General features: G+C 36.3%; 1 protein-coding gene across 1 annotated transcript in view; it reads left to right on the top strand.

The window, feature by feature from the left end:
- PPP2R3A (protein phosphatase 2 regulatory subunit B''alpha) overlaps positions 1 to 16,070 on the top strand; it is a 166,397-nt gene that overhangs the window by 132,275 nt on the left and 18,052 nt on the right. Inside the window, exons 10-12 of the mRNA XM_028099045.2 lie at positions 6,830 to 7,005; positions 7,778 to 7,896; positions 9,704 to 9,810. Coding sequence (XP_027954846.1) covers positions 6,830 to 7,005; positions 7,778 to 7,896; positions 9,704 to 9,810 — 402 coding nt within the window. The remainder of the gene's footprint in view (positions 1 to 6,829; positions 7,006 to 7,777; positions 7,897 to 9,703; positions 9,811 to 16,070) is intronic.

The raw sequence follows: 16,070 nt of genomic DNA, 5'->3' as shown, positions 1-16,070 counted from the left end.
GGTATTGGTTGTAACTATTATCACTTTCAGTCTGTGCATATCATTACATCTAATGTGTCTCACTTTAGGCAGCATATAGATGGGTCTTGTTTTCTTTTCCTTTCTGCCATTCTGTCTTTTAATTACAGAATGTATTTCATTTACATTTAAAGTAATTATTTTGAGTCCTGTCTTCTTCCTTACCTTGTGAGTCTAGCTAAAGGTTTGTCAATTTTGTTTTTGCAAAGAACCAGCTCTTAGTTTCATTTATGTTTTCTAATTTTTTAGTCTCAGTTTCATTTTTTTCCACTCTAATCTTTGGTATTTCCTTCATTCTACTAACTTTGGGCTCCATTTGTTCTTTTTCTAATTCCTTGAGGTGTTGTTAGTTTATTTGAATTTTTTTTTTCTTTATGTAGGCATTTTATCACTATGAATTTCCCTCTTAAAACTGCTTTTGCTGTATCCCATAAGTTTTTGGTGTGTTGTTTTTCATTTTTATATTTGTCTCAAAGCATTTTTTGCTTTCTTTTGATTTCTTCTTTGACCCATTGATTGTTCAATAGCATATTATTAATCTCCACGCATTTGTGAATTTCTTGGTTTTTCTAATAGTTGGTCTAGTTTCATACAATTATGGTCAGGAAAGATGCTTGAGGAGTGCCTGGGTAGCTCAGTCAGCTGAGCATCCGATTCTTAGTTTTGGCTCAGGTCATGATCTCAGCAGGGAGTCTGCTTAAAGATTCTGTTCCTCTGCCCCTCCCCCCTACTTGCTTACTTGCTCACTCACACTCTCTAAAATAATTCTTTTTTAAAACAAGAAAAGATGCTTGATGATATTATTTCAATCTTAAGTTTATTGAGACTTGTTTTGTGACCTAACATGATGGAAGATGTTCCCTGTACACCTGAGAAGAATGTTTATTCTTTTACTTTTGGATGAAATAATAGGTATATATCTGTTAAGTCTTTCTTATTTAACATGTCATTTAAAGTCAATGTTTCCATATTGATTTTCTTTCTGGATGATCTATCCACTGATGAAAGTGGGATACTAAAGTCCCCTATTCTTATTTTATTGCTGTTTCTCCATTTTAGGTCTGGTAATACTTGCTTTGTGCATTTAGGTGTTGCTGTATTTTGAGTGCATAAATACTTAGGAATATGTCCTCTTGTTGTATTGACCCTTTTATATCATTATGCAATGCTCTTTGTCTTTTATTACAGTCTTTGTTTTAAGGTCTTTTGTCTAAAGTAAGTATAGCTACTCCAGCTTTCTTTTGGTATCCATTTGCATGGAATATCTTTTTCCATCCCTTTACTTTTATTCTGTGCATGTCCTTACATCTAAAGTGTCTCTCAGGGGCGCCTGGGTGGCTCAGTTGGTTAAGCAACTGCCTTCAGCTCAGGTCATGATCTCAGGGTCCTGGGATCGAGCCCCACATCGGGCTCCCTGCTCGGCGGGAAGCCTGCTTCTCCCTTTCCCACTCTCCCTGCTTGTGTTCCCTCTCTCACTGTCTCTCTCTGTGTCAAATAAATAAAATCTTTAAAAAAAAAAAATAAAGTGTCTCTCAGGGGGGACTGGGTGGCTCAGTCGGTTGAATGTCTGCCTTCGGCCCAGGTCATAATCCCAGGTCCTGGGATTGAGCCCTGACTGGGCTCCTTGCTCAGCAGGAGCCTGCTTCTCCCTCTGCCTCTGCCTGCTGCTTCCCTTGCTTGCTCTCTCTGTCAAATAAATAAAGTCTTTAAAAAATAACAAAAATAATAATAAAGTGTCTCTCTTTAGGCAGCATATGGATAGGTCTTGTTTTCTTATCCATTCAGCCATTCATCTTTTCATTAGGGAATGTATCCCATTTATATTTAAATTATCGACAAGTATACTGCCATCTTAATTGTTTTCTTGCTGTTTTGTAGTTTCTCTTTCCTTTTTTCTTTTCATGCTCTCTTCCTGTGTGATTTGATGAATTTCTTTAGTGATATGCTTAGATTCCTCTCTATCTTTTATGTATCTACCAAGGTTATTGCTCTGTAATCACCATGTGGCTTCCATATAACAGCTGATACTAAAAACAGTCTATTTTAAATTATAATAAGTTTGAACAGATTCTAAAGCTCTACATTTTTACTCTGCCCCCTACATTTTATGTTTTTGATATCACATTTTATTTCTTTTTATCTTGTGTTTCTCATGACTAATAATTTATAGTTCTTTTTACTACGTTTGTCTTTTAATCCATCACTTTTACTGTATATTTACCTTTACCAGAGAGACTTCTATTTTGTTTTCTTGTTACTAATTAGCATCTTTTCTTTTCAGCTTAAGAGTAGTCTCTTTAACATTTCTTGTAAGGCTGGTTTAGCTGTGATGAACTCTTTAGTTTTGCTTGTTTGGAAAACTCCATCTCTCCTTCAATTCTGAATGACAACTTTGTCAAGTAGAGTAATACTGATGGAAATTTCTATCAGCACCTAAATATATTATGCCACTCTCTTCTGGCCTGCAAAGTTTCTCCTGAAAAGTCTGCTGGTAGTCTAATGGGGGCTCCTCTGTACATAACAAGTCATTTTCCTCTTGCTGCTTTTAAGATTCTCTCCTTGTCTTTAACTTTTGACACTTTAATTATAATGTTCTTGGTGTGGGCTTTGTTGGATTCCTAGTATTCAGAATTCTTTCGGTTTCCTGGATCTGGGTTTCTGTTTCCTTCCCCATGTTTTGGAAATTTTTAGCCATTGTTTCTTCAAATAAGTTGTCTTCCCCTTTCTCTCTTTCTTCTCCTTTTGGAAGCCCCATAATATGAATACTGATTCACTTAATATTGTCCCATAAGTCCCTTAAGCTATCTTCACATTTTTACATTCTTTTTTCCCTTGGCTATTCTGATTGAGTTCCACTGCCCTGTATTCAAGTTTACTGATCCTTTCTTCTGCTTTATCTAGTCTTGTTATCAAATCCTCTCATGTGTTTTTCACTTCAGTTATTGTATTCTTCTGCTCTTTGACTTCTGTTTGGTACATTCTTATATTTTCCATCTCTTTGAGTTCTCACTGGGTTCATTCATTCATCTCCCAAGTTCGGTGGGCATCTTTGTGACCATTATTTTGAACTCTTTATTAGGTAAATCACTCTTATTAAGGATTTTTTTCTGAGGTTTTTATCTTGCTTTTAGTTCAGAACATATTTTTCTGTTTCTTCATTTTGCTTGACTCTGTGTTGGTTTCTGTGCATTAGATAAAATGGTCACTTTTCCAAGTCTTGAATAGCAGCCTCATGTAGTAGTGAATCTTATTGTTCAACCCTGCCCTAGCTGTTGTCTCTTAAACCTTTCAGTTGTCCAAGCATCCTGTTTTATTTTAAACAGCTCCCAGTAGTTGAGGTTGTGCCAAGAGCTATCAGTGTCCCAAAGGGGAGGCTCTCAGGACCTAAATGTAGGCTTGTCATCTTTTTAAAGTATGCACATATATACATACAATCCTATGGAACCACAAACATAAGCCCCACTGACATCAGTGCTAAGGAATTTGGAAGTGTCTCCTGGGCAGCAGTCCCCAAAATTGGGGCACCATGCAAGTGCATACAGTCCTTTCTAAAAGATACCAGCAAGCTGGAGCAAGACAAAGGGAGAGCACAAAGATGGCATCCACTGGCCTCCATTCCATGAAAATAACTCCATAAGCTTCTAGATATGTGCCAAACCTGAAACCTGCCTTTTGGGCTAAAATTCCAACACAAGCATATAGGTCTCTTTCACAGAAAGCCTGGGGACTTTCATGTCTGTGTGGTACCCTGGGTATAGTAGCCTGTCAAAAACTGTGTCTCCTACTGTTACAGTCCCATGGGGCCCAGGAACACAAGCCCTCCTGGCCACGAGAGCCAGCTCATCAGTGAGTGTCCCCTGGGTGGCAACTGCACATACCAGGAAGGGCTCCAGACATAAAAACAGGGGCAACAGATGTGTGTAAAATCTCCCTCCAGGAGATACTGGCACTCTGTAGTGCAGCAAAGAGGGGAAAGTGAAGATGGTATCCACTAGCCTTTGTCCCCATAGAGTACCCCAGCAGGCCCCTAGATGTGTGTTAAATTAGATGCCTGCCCCTAGACCAAGGCTTTAAGATAAGGAAATGAGTCTCTTTCACAGAAAGTCTGGGTGCCCATTGGCTGCTTCTGCACTGGTTCCTGGGGTGGGTGAGTCCAAGCACACAAGTCCTTTAAGAGCCATTTCTCACTTCACTATAGCCTTGTGGGTCTCATGGACACAAGCTCTGTTGGTTTCCAAAGCTAGATGTTTTAGGGAGTCATCTTTTAGTTGCAGGTCTTAAAAGTTATGTGGCTCAGCGTGAGATTCAAACCCTTCACTCCTTGGAAGAAGTTCAGGTTTTAAGTTCCCTTCCTGATTGCGTGTCACCGTGACAGAGGTGGGAGTTATAGTGAGATTGTGTCTCAGCCTGTCCTACCCACATAGATGTGGGGTTTTTCTTGTTTGCCCAGTGTATAGGAGTCAGCTAGTTTTAAGGGTTCTTTTCAGAGGAAATTGCTCCATATATAGCTGTCAGTTTGGTGTATCTGTGGGAAGATGTCAGCTCAGGATCTTCTTACATCATCATCTTGAATCAGAGCTCTGAAATTAATATCATGAAGAGGTACCTACACTCCCATGTTCATTGCAGCATTATTCACAGTAGCCAAGATATGGAATCACCCTAAATGTCCCTCAGTGAATAAATGGATAAAGTATGTTCTGTGTGTACACACACAATGGAATATTATTCACCCTTTAAAAAGAAAGAAATCCTGTCATTTGCAGTGATGTGCATGAACCTGGAGTACATCATGCTAAGTGAAATAAGGCAAGCACAGAGAGACAAATATTGCATGATCTCACTTATATGTAGAATCTAAAAATAGTCAAACACAAACAGGCATAGAGTAGAATTTTGGTTAGCAGGGGCTGAGGGGAGAAGGAAATGGGGAAGTGCTAGTCAAAGGGTACAAAGTTGCAGTTAGGATGAAACATACAACATGGTGACTATAGTTAATAATACTGTCCTGAATACTGGAAATTTTCTAAGGGAGTAGATTTCAGGTCTTCTCATCCCCTTTCCCCCCAGAAATGCTAAGTGAGAAGATGGTATGTTAAGTGGTTTTACTGTCATAATTGTTTCACTATATATTATCTCATTGTACATCTTAAATACAATTTTTACTTAAAATGTTAAAAAAATTATAAAAAAATTTTAGCCACAGTAAAAATGTAGAGAAACATTAACTGCAATTATGTATCTTATTTAACCCAATATATGTGAAATGTTATTTGAACATGTAATCAATATAAAAATATTGTTTTACTTTTTTCATATTAAGTCTTCAAAATCTATTATGTATTTGCAGTTAAAGATACCTCAAATTGGACTAGTCAGGGTGCCTGGGTGGCTCAGTCGGTTAAGCCTCTGCCTTTGGAAGCTCAGGTCATGATCCCAGAATCCTGGGATTGAGTCCCACACAGGGCTCCCTGCTCAGTGGGGAATCTGCTTCTCCCTCCTCCTTTGCCCATCCCCCCTGCTCATGCTCTCTTTCTCACTGTCTCTCAAATAAATAAAATCTTTAAAAACAAAATTGGACTAGCCATATGTGGATAGTGGCTACCATATTTGACCATGCAGATGTGAATAACAGGAGTTCCAGAAAAAGAATGGATAAGGGTAAAAAGAGGCAGGGAAGAAATGATAAATTTAAGATTTCCAAGAACTAAGGGAGAGTAGTTTCCAAATTGAGCAGGCTCTCAGAAAGCCCAATAAAATAGATAAATTAGACCCAGACCAGGATACTTCATCATGATATTTTGAAACACCAGAGACCCAGAGAAACATTTATAGGCTTTAAAGAAAAAAAAAAAAAAAACAGGTTATTACAGTCAAAGAATCAGATATCAGCATGGCTTTAGACTTTTCAAAAACAATGGATAGATAGGAGACAGCGAATCATTGCCTTTAAAGTTCTGAAGGAAAAGCATCACTAAGGTATCATTCTATAACTATGAACCAAGTTAGGAGGTAGATATGAACCAAGTTAGGAACCAAGATAGAAGGTAGATAAAAGATATTTTCAACTATCCAAGATCTCAGAAAAGTTACCTGCCATGCTCCCTTTTTCAGGAAGCTACTGAAAGGTGTGTTACACCAAACAAAGTCAACCAAGAATGAGGAAAGTGTGAAATACAAGAAATGGGAGAAAGCTGAAAGGAATCCCTGGGATGAAACTGTGAACCCAACCTAGAGGGCAAGAAGTCCAGGCTAGAGTAGGTCAGAAGGAAGCAAAAAAGAATTCATCAAGAAAATCCAGTTGATAGAACCCTGATGAGACTAATTGTGATGTAGAAAATTGGCAGATATGGGCGTTAAATAGTAACATGTACACAGAAATCTAAGCAAATAAGAGATAAAGAAAAATAAAAAGTTATAAACTCTGAATGTTAAGTAATTTATATTAAGAGGTCCAGAAGGGCATGTAGGTAAAGTGGAATGAGAGGTAAAAGAGCTAAAACCTCATCTTTCATAGTATGAAAATAATATACAGTTCTTAAAACTGAAATGTAAGGAAGAAGTAATATAGGCATCTTATCTGAAAATATGAAGATAAAAAAATAATCAGGTGTTAAAAGTAGCTGATTTTGGGGAAGGGAAGAAGGGATCTGCCAGTTTTTCTAACAAATTTTGTAAAACTGTGTTTCTCTAAGTCTCAAGTATATATACACATACCTAACTTATTTTAAAAGAAACATGGGCGGTAATAAATCTGGGTGAATAAAGGACCTTTACCAGGCCATTGCTAATGAGTATCCTTATCTCCTAGCATTGAGTATTGGTTCCGCTGCATGGATGTGGATGGGGATGGTGTACTCTCCATGTATGAGCTAGAATACTTCTATGAAGAGCAGTGTGAACGGATGGAAGCCATGGGCATTGAGCCCTTGCCATTCCATGATTTGCTCTGCCAGATGCTTGACCTGGTGAAGCCAGCCACTGATGGTAAGATTGAGTAAAAGGCCATTTGCACTTTTCACCTACGTAACAGAGTGGGGCATTTAATCCTGGATTGTCCTAAATTATTTAACTTCCAGAGTCTTCCATACTGGCTTCCCAAATACAGAAATATCTAAATTTCTCCTTTACTATTAGTGTGGAACCAACAATCGATGGCAAATCCTATTTAAGAAGTTTTTCCATAGAGGGGCGCCTGGGTGGCTCAATTTTTCCATAGAGGGGAGCCTGGGTGGCTCAGTTGGTTAAGCATCCAGCTCTTGATTTCAGCTCAGGTCATGATCTCAAGGTCGTGAGAGCAAGCCCTACATGGGGCTCCATGTTCAGCGGAGTCTGCTTGAGATTCTCTCTCCTTCCTGTGCCCCGGCCCACTGCACTCTCAAATAAATAAGTAAATCTTTAATTAAAAAAAAAAAAATTGTCCCTAGGAACAGAAAGCAGATTAGTGATTGCCCAGGGCTTGGGGTAAGGGGAGTTGGGGAAGGTCTGCTTGATGGGTACGGAGTTTCCTTTTGAGGTGAAGAAATGTTATGGAATGCAATAGTAGTGGTGGTTACACAACATTGTGAATGTACTAAAAGCCATGAATTATACACTAAAATGGTTAAAATGGTGAATTTTATGTCAGCTTTACCTCAAAAAAATGGGATCTTGTATAATAAAATTAGCATATACATATACTTTTAAACTTCAGTAAAAGATTTTTTTCTTTTGCCAAAGCACTTCTTGAAATTTACTAGATTTTTTTTTTTTTACGTAGGCAAAATAACGCTACGAGATCTGAAGAGATGCAGAATGGCACATATCTTTTATGACACTTTCTTTAATCTGGAGAAATACTTAGACCATGAACAGAGAGATCCCTTTGCGGTCCAGAAGGTACTGGTTTTAACTTCTGCTTGAGGGCTGCAGTATCAGGGGTTGTGTGCTACAGATAAAAATGATCTCTGCCTATAGGAATCTTGTGTTTAAAGAGGTAACATTTAAAACATTTCATCACATACTGAGAAGAGAAGAATGGACCTAGAGCACATCTCTCTCCACAACTAATCTTCACGTTTAGGTAACCTCCATCTGCCTATCATTGAGTGAACTGTATGGCCTGTGTACTTACATATATATTAGAAACTAGTTACAAAAGTTTGAAAAAAAAGTCCTTCCATATTTTAAAATAATATATCAACAGGCATATCTGTACTAGAAAGCATATTGGGGTTAACTAACTGTAAAACTTTTTTTAACAGGGATAACCATATCAGGAATATTAAAACCACCCATTTCCAGGATGACATGGTAAACAGCTTTCCCCATCATAATGAAAACTAGACATTCTCCATGATAGACAACCCTCAGATAATATACACATTTTTTCAAGTGTTAATGATTGTTGTGCATGACTATCACCGTGAAGTCATTCTATACCTGAGTAGAGATGAGCACCCTTCCCCATACACAAAAATCTGTGGACCCTCAAAAATCCCTGAACATCATATGGTCTATGTCCAAAAAGGGGGGGGGGTGCAAAATATCAACACTTCCCTTCTATTCCCTTGTTTAAAAAGTAAAAATTATGTTGATAGAAAAGGACTGTTTCCATTGGTCCTACAGGAGTATAACTGCAGGAAACTTGCACAGTCTTTTCTTTTTCTTCCACATGTTGCCCTAAATAGTAGTAACAATACAAAGATCACCTTCTAAAAACAAATATTCTGCACCTGATCTTGGGGCATATCATGGCACATTATCACTAGCTTAAAGTCAGAATTATGTTTTATTGACTCAAAGGTGCCCATTATTTTATATACTTTTAAACAAGCAAACAAAAATTGCCATTATAAATCTAAGATGTGTGTCAGTTTCAAAGATGTTATAAGGATGTGGTAGGAGTTCTTAAAATGGATTAAATATCATAACACATTGTATGGTCAATATTTAGGTATTTGCATTCTTCTAGGTATAATTAACCTTACATCTGAGGGCAGTGCTAACTCATTTTAATCATGGAAAAACTATTTTACCTGGAATATATAATCCAAGATCCTGTCCATATTGTAGAAGGAAAAGAAAATGTATAGCCTTTCCCCCCTTCATTTCTTCTGTTTGTGTTATAAATTTTACTTTATAAGAGGTGACAGTATATCAAGATTTGTTCTGATCTGCAAAGAACATTTTTAGTCAGAAAGTGCTCAAGAAATTCCAGACACTGTGTTGAAGAGACATATGGTCAAATAAAGAAAAAAAGAACAAAAAGTAGCAATGAAGCAATTTGGGGAAGAAGGGCTGTTTCCAGATAGCACAGATGACATGGTATCTGAGCTGGCTTTTAAAGAAGCAGTAAAAATGTGTCAGAGGAAGGGATGGTATATTATTTCAGGTGGGCATTTGCAAAAACCACAAGTCACTCCAGATAGCTGCTACGCAAAGTGCCAGAGAGAAGGGCCCGGGGAAAGTTCTCTGATTATAAGGCAAAAGAATCTAGGCCTCAAGAATTAGCTGCCCAAGGGTTCACTATAATTTTGTGATTGGAGGCACAGAAATCACTTTAGGAGTGTTACTTTAGCACCTCTTTTTACACGTTAAGATGAACCATTTTTGGGTAGGTCATCACAAATGTTGTCTATAAAGAAGACCTATCTCCAATTCTTTGTCTTTGATTATTTTTGTTTCCTGTCCTCTTTGCAATCAGGATGTTGAGAATGAGGGGCCTGAGCCTTCTGACTGGGACAGGTTTGCAGCTGAGGAATATGAGACTCTTGTTGCAGAGGAATCTGCCCAAGCACAGTTCCAGGAAGGGTGAGTGAGTCTCCCTGGTTCTTGTAAAACTTTTTTTTTAACAGGGGTAACCATATCAGGAATATTAAAACCACCCTAAAAAATCAAACTAGTAATCCTTATTTTTGAATATCATAAAAATGAGTGATTATAACCAACTTTAGTTGAAAGAATATTTTTCCCAGCAGTCTTCTCTTCCCTTCTTCACTAATTTCCTGAAAACTCTTCTCATGTCCCATTTCCTTTCATGGAGTTGTACTTTTCAGTGGAAGCTAAGATCATTGTGGAGTCATACTACAAGCCCTGTAAATACAGGATGAGGCTAAAAGAACTGAAGCTTTTTCAAATAATAAAGATGATCATGTTTAAAACAGATCTTTACCATATATGGTTTTGTGCATTCAACCCTGAACAAGAAGTTACTTCTACATGGAATTTATAATAGGGCATAATTCCATAAAGGGACCATGGTAAGAAATTATCTAAGACTTTCACTGCTTAGAACATTTCAGCAACTTTATAATTTGTTGGCTTTTTCCATCATCTTCTCAGGATTCCTTTAGCAGTTCCTCTAAGGCTCTTAATTAATCCTTATTATTAATGTAATACATTTTTGAGTAGGTAATACATTCGTATGTTTTAATATTCAAAGAAACAAAAGGATAAATAGTATAGTTTCTTGCTGCCCAGTTTTCCTTCCCAGAAGCAATCACTGTGGTCATTTTCTTATGTACCCTTCCAAAGACACTCTCTATCCCACTCTATCTCATATATATGTATATATACACACATACACACATATATATGCATACACACACACACACACACACACACACACACACACATACATACATGCAAATACAGAGGCGCCTGGATGGCTCAGTCAGTTAAGCATTCAACTCTTGATCTCAGTTCAGGTGTCAATCTCAGGGTCATGAGTTCAAGCCCCACGTTGGGCTCCATGCTGGGCATGGAGCCTACATTTAAAAAAAAAAAAATACACATATACATTCTTACATTTCTTTTTTCCCTTACACATATGTAACATATTACATTCATTCATTGTTTGGTACCTAGCTTTTTCCACACTTGTATAAAGTTTCTTTTACACAAGATGAATAAGTTCTAGCGATCTGCTGTACAACATTGTACCTATAGTTAAAAATGTGGTATTATGCATTTTAAAATGTTAAGAGGATAAAGCTCATGTTAAGTCTTCCTACAAAATACACACAGGAATACAAGGAAATTTTTGGAGGTGATGGGTATGTTTAGTACCTTGGTTGTGGTATCAAAGATGTATGCATATGTCCAAACTGATCAAGATGTATTCATTAAATGCATACATTTTTTTGTGTAACAATTAAACCTAAATAAAAACAACAAAGATTGGGAAAACAGCATCATAAACCAAAAACACTTGTATTTTATGATTACTAAGGTATAAATGAGGCTTCACAAATATTTTGGGGGCCTTGAGTGCATGAAAAAAAGTTTAAAAACCAATAAACTGGAGATTACTCCATACATGTATCTAATGAATGTTCTACATTTTTACAGCTGCACAATATTCTACTGTATAGTTACACCATTATTAGAATAGTTATGCCACTATTAGAAATATAACATTCTAGTGAATAATCTTATATACATGTCATTTTATACATATATAGGACAAATTTCCAGAAGTATAGCAAACAGCATACTTGCAAAAACATAGGATTTTAGAGAAACCCACAAGAAATAATGCAGACACCCAGAACTAGAAACAGTTGGGAGCCATTTCTACCCCTGGGCCTGAAAGGACAAGGAGATAAAACCATCATCAGAACCCAAAGAGAATAAGTACAATGGAGAGAGTCAGCTGACAGGACTTGTAACCTTCAGTAACAGAATTTAGTCAAACTATGGCAAATCAGCTAAGAGCTATTAGAATAAATACCCAATTTCATTTTCCTCATATCCCTTAGTATCCTGCCGGCACCTCCCATTGACTTGCAATAAGAAACCAGAAGGTAAGACAATGAATTATGTGGTCCATTTGGATCAGCCTCCTGGGGCACAGAGCTAGGCAGAGAGTAGATCTAGAAGGATAAACATCAAATAAAATATCCAGCTCCGTACATAATGTCAAATAGCCCTCTACAGAGATTGTACATTTCACACCCATACCATTAATTCTTCAATATCTTTTTGGAGAGTACTGAAGAAGCCATCGCCAAACCACTTTCTTTAAAGATTTCCTTAATATGCTTAGCCACAAAACTGGGGTTGAATTTTTATGTCATTGACCCTGAAACCCATAAAAATCATTCATCATTCACTGATTATTTTAAGTCTCACTGAATCAGAAGAGAAGACAGGCAAGTGGATTCACAAGAATGATCTAAAATTTTTTTGGCATTGAGCTTCCATAGTAGGACTTAGACTAAATTTACTTACGAAGCAGCATCACTACTGTTAAGAGCATGTGTGGATGTTTAGAATAAATAGATTGCCTCCAATTTTTCACTAATAGGAAGATTGATAAAATTATCCTACATATACATAGTGCAATTCCATGTAAATATTAAAAATCATTTTGTGTATATATATTTCTTGACTATCATAAAGAAAAAGATGTGGAGAAAGGCCTTAAAAGATGAAGAAAGATGGAATAACAAAGAACAAAATAAAGTAATAAGAAAGAAAATTTAGGTATATGTAAGGAAAACAACAGGGATCTAACTTAAATGTATTAGAGGAATGTAGAGAAGAGGAAGAAATATATGTAAAACATCCTAGAAGTAAAAACTGAAAATGGGAGGTAAAGAGGAGAAAGAAAATTTGTGTGTAAATTTCATTGGCAAAGCCTCCGTAGATATCCTTTAAAGCTGTAAGTCAAGTTGAGGGTTTAGGAATACTAATTAAACACTTGAAAAACCAAAGCCAGACTCTAAGTGTTCTAATTCAATCACAAAACATATACACACAAAAGAAAAACACAGACCACAAAGCATAAAGATGACAGAACTAAGGCAAGTATTTTTAGATCAGTGAATGTAAAAGGAATGATCTCTCTTATTAAAAGAAAAGGATTCCATTTTGGAATGACAACAAAGGGTGAATTAAAAAAGAATGAACACTCAAAAAAAGCTATGCATCTGATAGATTTTTGAAAGAAAAACTCCAAAAAGAATATAAAAGAAATTAGAGCCTATTATTTGCAGCCATAGTAAAATATTTCCTGAAAACAGATAAAATACCTTTGTGGGTTTTGTCCATAGACCATGTACAAAATATGTATTAGGCTAGAAACAAAACTACAGTGGACTTCTAAATAGTAACTACAATTCAGACCAGCTTCTCATTTAAGGAGGTAGTCTGAAAGCATACTATAGTTTCAATCTCTCATGCCATTTAAAAATAAGAAATACAGAGTACCACTTAGGAAGAGAAATTTTCAGTGGACCAAAAGAAGGAAAACAGATGGGGTCAGTTTGAAGAGGGAACCAGAGCTTAGGTTCTATGCAGGAGGATGGAGAAGATAATTGCTACAAATAAAGGAAGCAGCACTGAAGGGGGAATCCATACCTGAATTTGACTGAAACCAAGAGCAAGAGGGAGACCAGAAGCAGCAGCCAGGTAGGTCAAACTCTTATATATCTCATCCTACCCCTAAAGGAAAGACAAAAAGCAAGAGTGTGGGATCTTGGAGCAGAGAGAAAGCAAGACCACCGAAATAACCACACCAGCAGCATGGCCCATCCATCTCTTCATTCTCACATTGAAAATAGTAGTAACCTCACATTGCCCCCTCCTAAGCAGCCAATGCAAAGAGAGGCAGAAGTCTGTTTCCAACTACACAGAAAAGTGGACAAATATCAAGCAGTTGCAAATATCAATAAAATACTCAATGGAAGAACTTCTAACCCTTGGAAGGAGACTACAGCAATCACAACAAGACCTCAAGTTGAGTGTATTTACCATTTTTAGAGAGGTAAGAGAATATTGCACTCCTGAAACGAGACTGACCAGTTTCTTGGAAATTAAAAGAAAAAAATTTAAATGAAAACACAATCACTGGGCTGAATAATAAAAGGCACAGCTAAAAAGGTTTTGATGTGGGATATTGATTATGATACTGGGGTAAGAAATCCTTGCAGAAACCAGTAGAAATAATAGCCAGATAACTCACAGAATTCTGTTTAAAAATATAAATATACACAGGAATCGGCAAAGTTTTCTGGCCAGGTAGTGAATATTTTAGGTTTTACAGTTCTGTCACAACTGTTTAGCTCTGGCATTGTGGTATGACAGTAGCCATAGAGAATATGTAAGCAAATGAATGTGGCTGTTTTCCAATAAAATTTTACTAATGCACCCTGATATGAACTTGCTATCATTTGCACGTCATGAAATATTCTTTTGATTTTTTTTTCAAATTTAAAAAAGCAAAACCATTCTTAGTTCACTGGGCTGTACCAAAAAAAGGTGGAAAGAGAGATTTGTCCCATAGACTGTAGTTTGCCAATCCTGTACTAGAATGAAATTTCAGAACATAAAAGGTATAAGGAAGAACTGAAAATCTACCAGAGACAAAAACAGATTATCCACAAAGTGAATGGAAAAAGAAATGGACCAATATCATTCAAATACTGCAAAAAAATAACTTTGAATCTAGAACTCTATCCCTATTTATATGTGAGGGCCCAATAAATTCATTTTCAGACATCCAAAGATGCAAAAAGTTTACCATCCACAGACTATCTATCTCTAAAAGAAATATTAAGGGATATTCTTCAGCAAGAAGGTAAATGGATTCTAGAGGAAACAGGGATGCAAGAAGTAATCATGAGCAACAATAGTAAAATTTATTCTTAGAACTAAATAAGTATTGATCACATTTATACTGTTAAGAGTAAAAGGAGGTCAGGGTAATATACTATGAATCTTTATTAGAGCGGAGAATATTGATACTGATAAATTTATATTTCTCTAACAATGACTAGAGTTAAAGTGTGTGTGTTAAAAATATAAGGTCAATCACTAAGAGAATAAAAGTGAAATGGAAAATTTTCTAATCAATTTTTAGAAAAAGACAATAGATTAAGTGGGAAAAAAATTAGTAAAGAAAACTCAATCTACTAAAAGACATATGTGTTAATCAGCATTCTTTTGGTGGCAAGTGACCTAACCTCGACTCAAATTGCCATAAACAAACAAACAAACAAAAAATAATTGGCTTACAGAACTGTAAAGTCCAGGGGTAGTACTGACTTTAGAGACTCAGGCTTTATCTTTTTCATAATGCTTTCATTTCATCTTTTCACTCTTAGCAAGTTTTTCATATGTGGCAGCAAGATGATCACCTGATAGCTTCAAGTTCAAATAAAAGAGAAAATCCCTGTCCCCTGTGTCCTAACGGAAGCTTAGGATTTGTGTCTCTTTGACTCTAATTGGCTTAGTTTGGGTCCAATCCCTGAACCAATTCTGAAGAAGTGAGGCCTAGAACTAGGCTTGTACATGATTCAGGTTCATCCAAACCATATGTTTTCCCAAGAGAAATTAGAAAATATGGCCTTAAAAAAGGGAAATGCTGTGCCAGTAAAGGAACAACAGATGTCCACTACAGTAAGAAAGAAGAGACACAAAGATAAAGACAGTACAAAATAAATGGCCAGAATAAGTCCAAATATAGTATCAATCACAAAATTCACATTGGATTAAAAACTGAACTGTATACTATTATTTAGATTCATCCCTAACACAGAGGTAAAAGTCAAATGAATAGTAACGGGTAAATCAGATATGGTAACATTAATGAGACAAGTAGAATTCAAAGCTTTAAAAGAGACTTTTCAGTATTTCAACAGTTGGCCATGAAAATAAGTTATGAACTTTATGCAGTATATAAATCTGATAGAAATACAAGGGAAAATTAGCATCCGCAGCCATGTAAAAACCAACAAATCAAATAGGCCAAAAAAATAACATAGAATTAGTAGGCTTTCATAGAGGTACTCAAAAGTGTACCTGGTACCCAACAAATACACATGGAACCATCACAGAAGTGCCTATTAATCAGGGCATGAAGGGAATTGCAACAACTTAAAAATGTAAACTGAAATTAACTAAAAACTAAAATGCATATACCTAGAAAGTTAAAAATAAAGCTAAAAAATATTCTTAATATATTTCAAAATAAGTGTTAAAGCAGAAGTCAAAATACAAATTATAATCTTTCTAGAACTATGCATTATATTTATTAAAACCTATGGGATCTGGACAAGGGGAAATTT

The sequence above is a fragment of the Eumetopias jubatus genome, unplaced genomic scaffold, assembly GCF_037043125.1.
Source record: "Eumetopias jubatus isolate StellerSeaLion01/CBP00866 unplaced genomic scaffold, mEumJub1_p1.0 scaffold_1, whole genome shotgun sequence".
NCBI classification, from domain to species: Eukaryota; Metazoa; Chordata; class Mammalia; order Carnivora; family Otariidae; genus Eumetopias; species Eumetopias jubatus.
The sequence above is the reverse complement of the archived record's forward strand: the minus strand, read 5'-3'. Positions and strand labels throughout refer to the sequence as shown.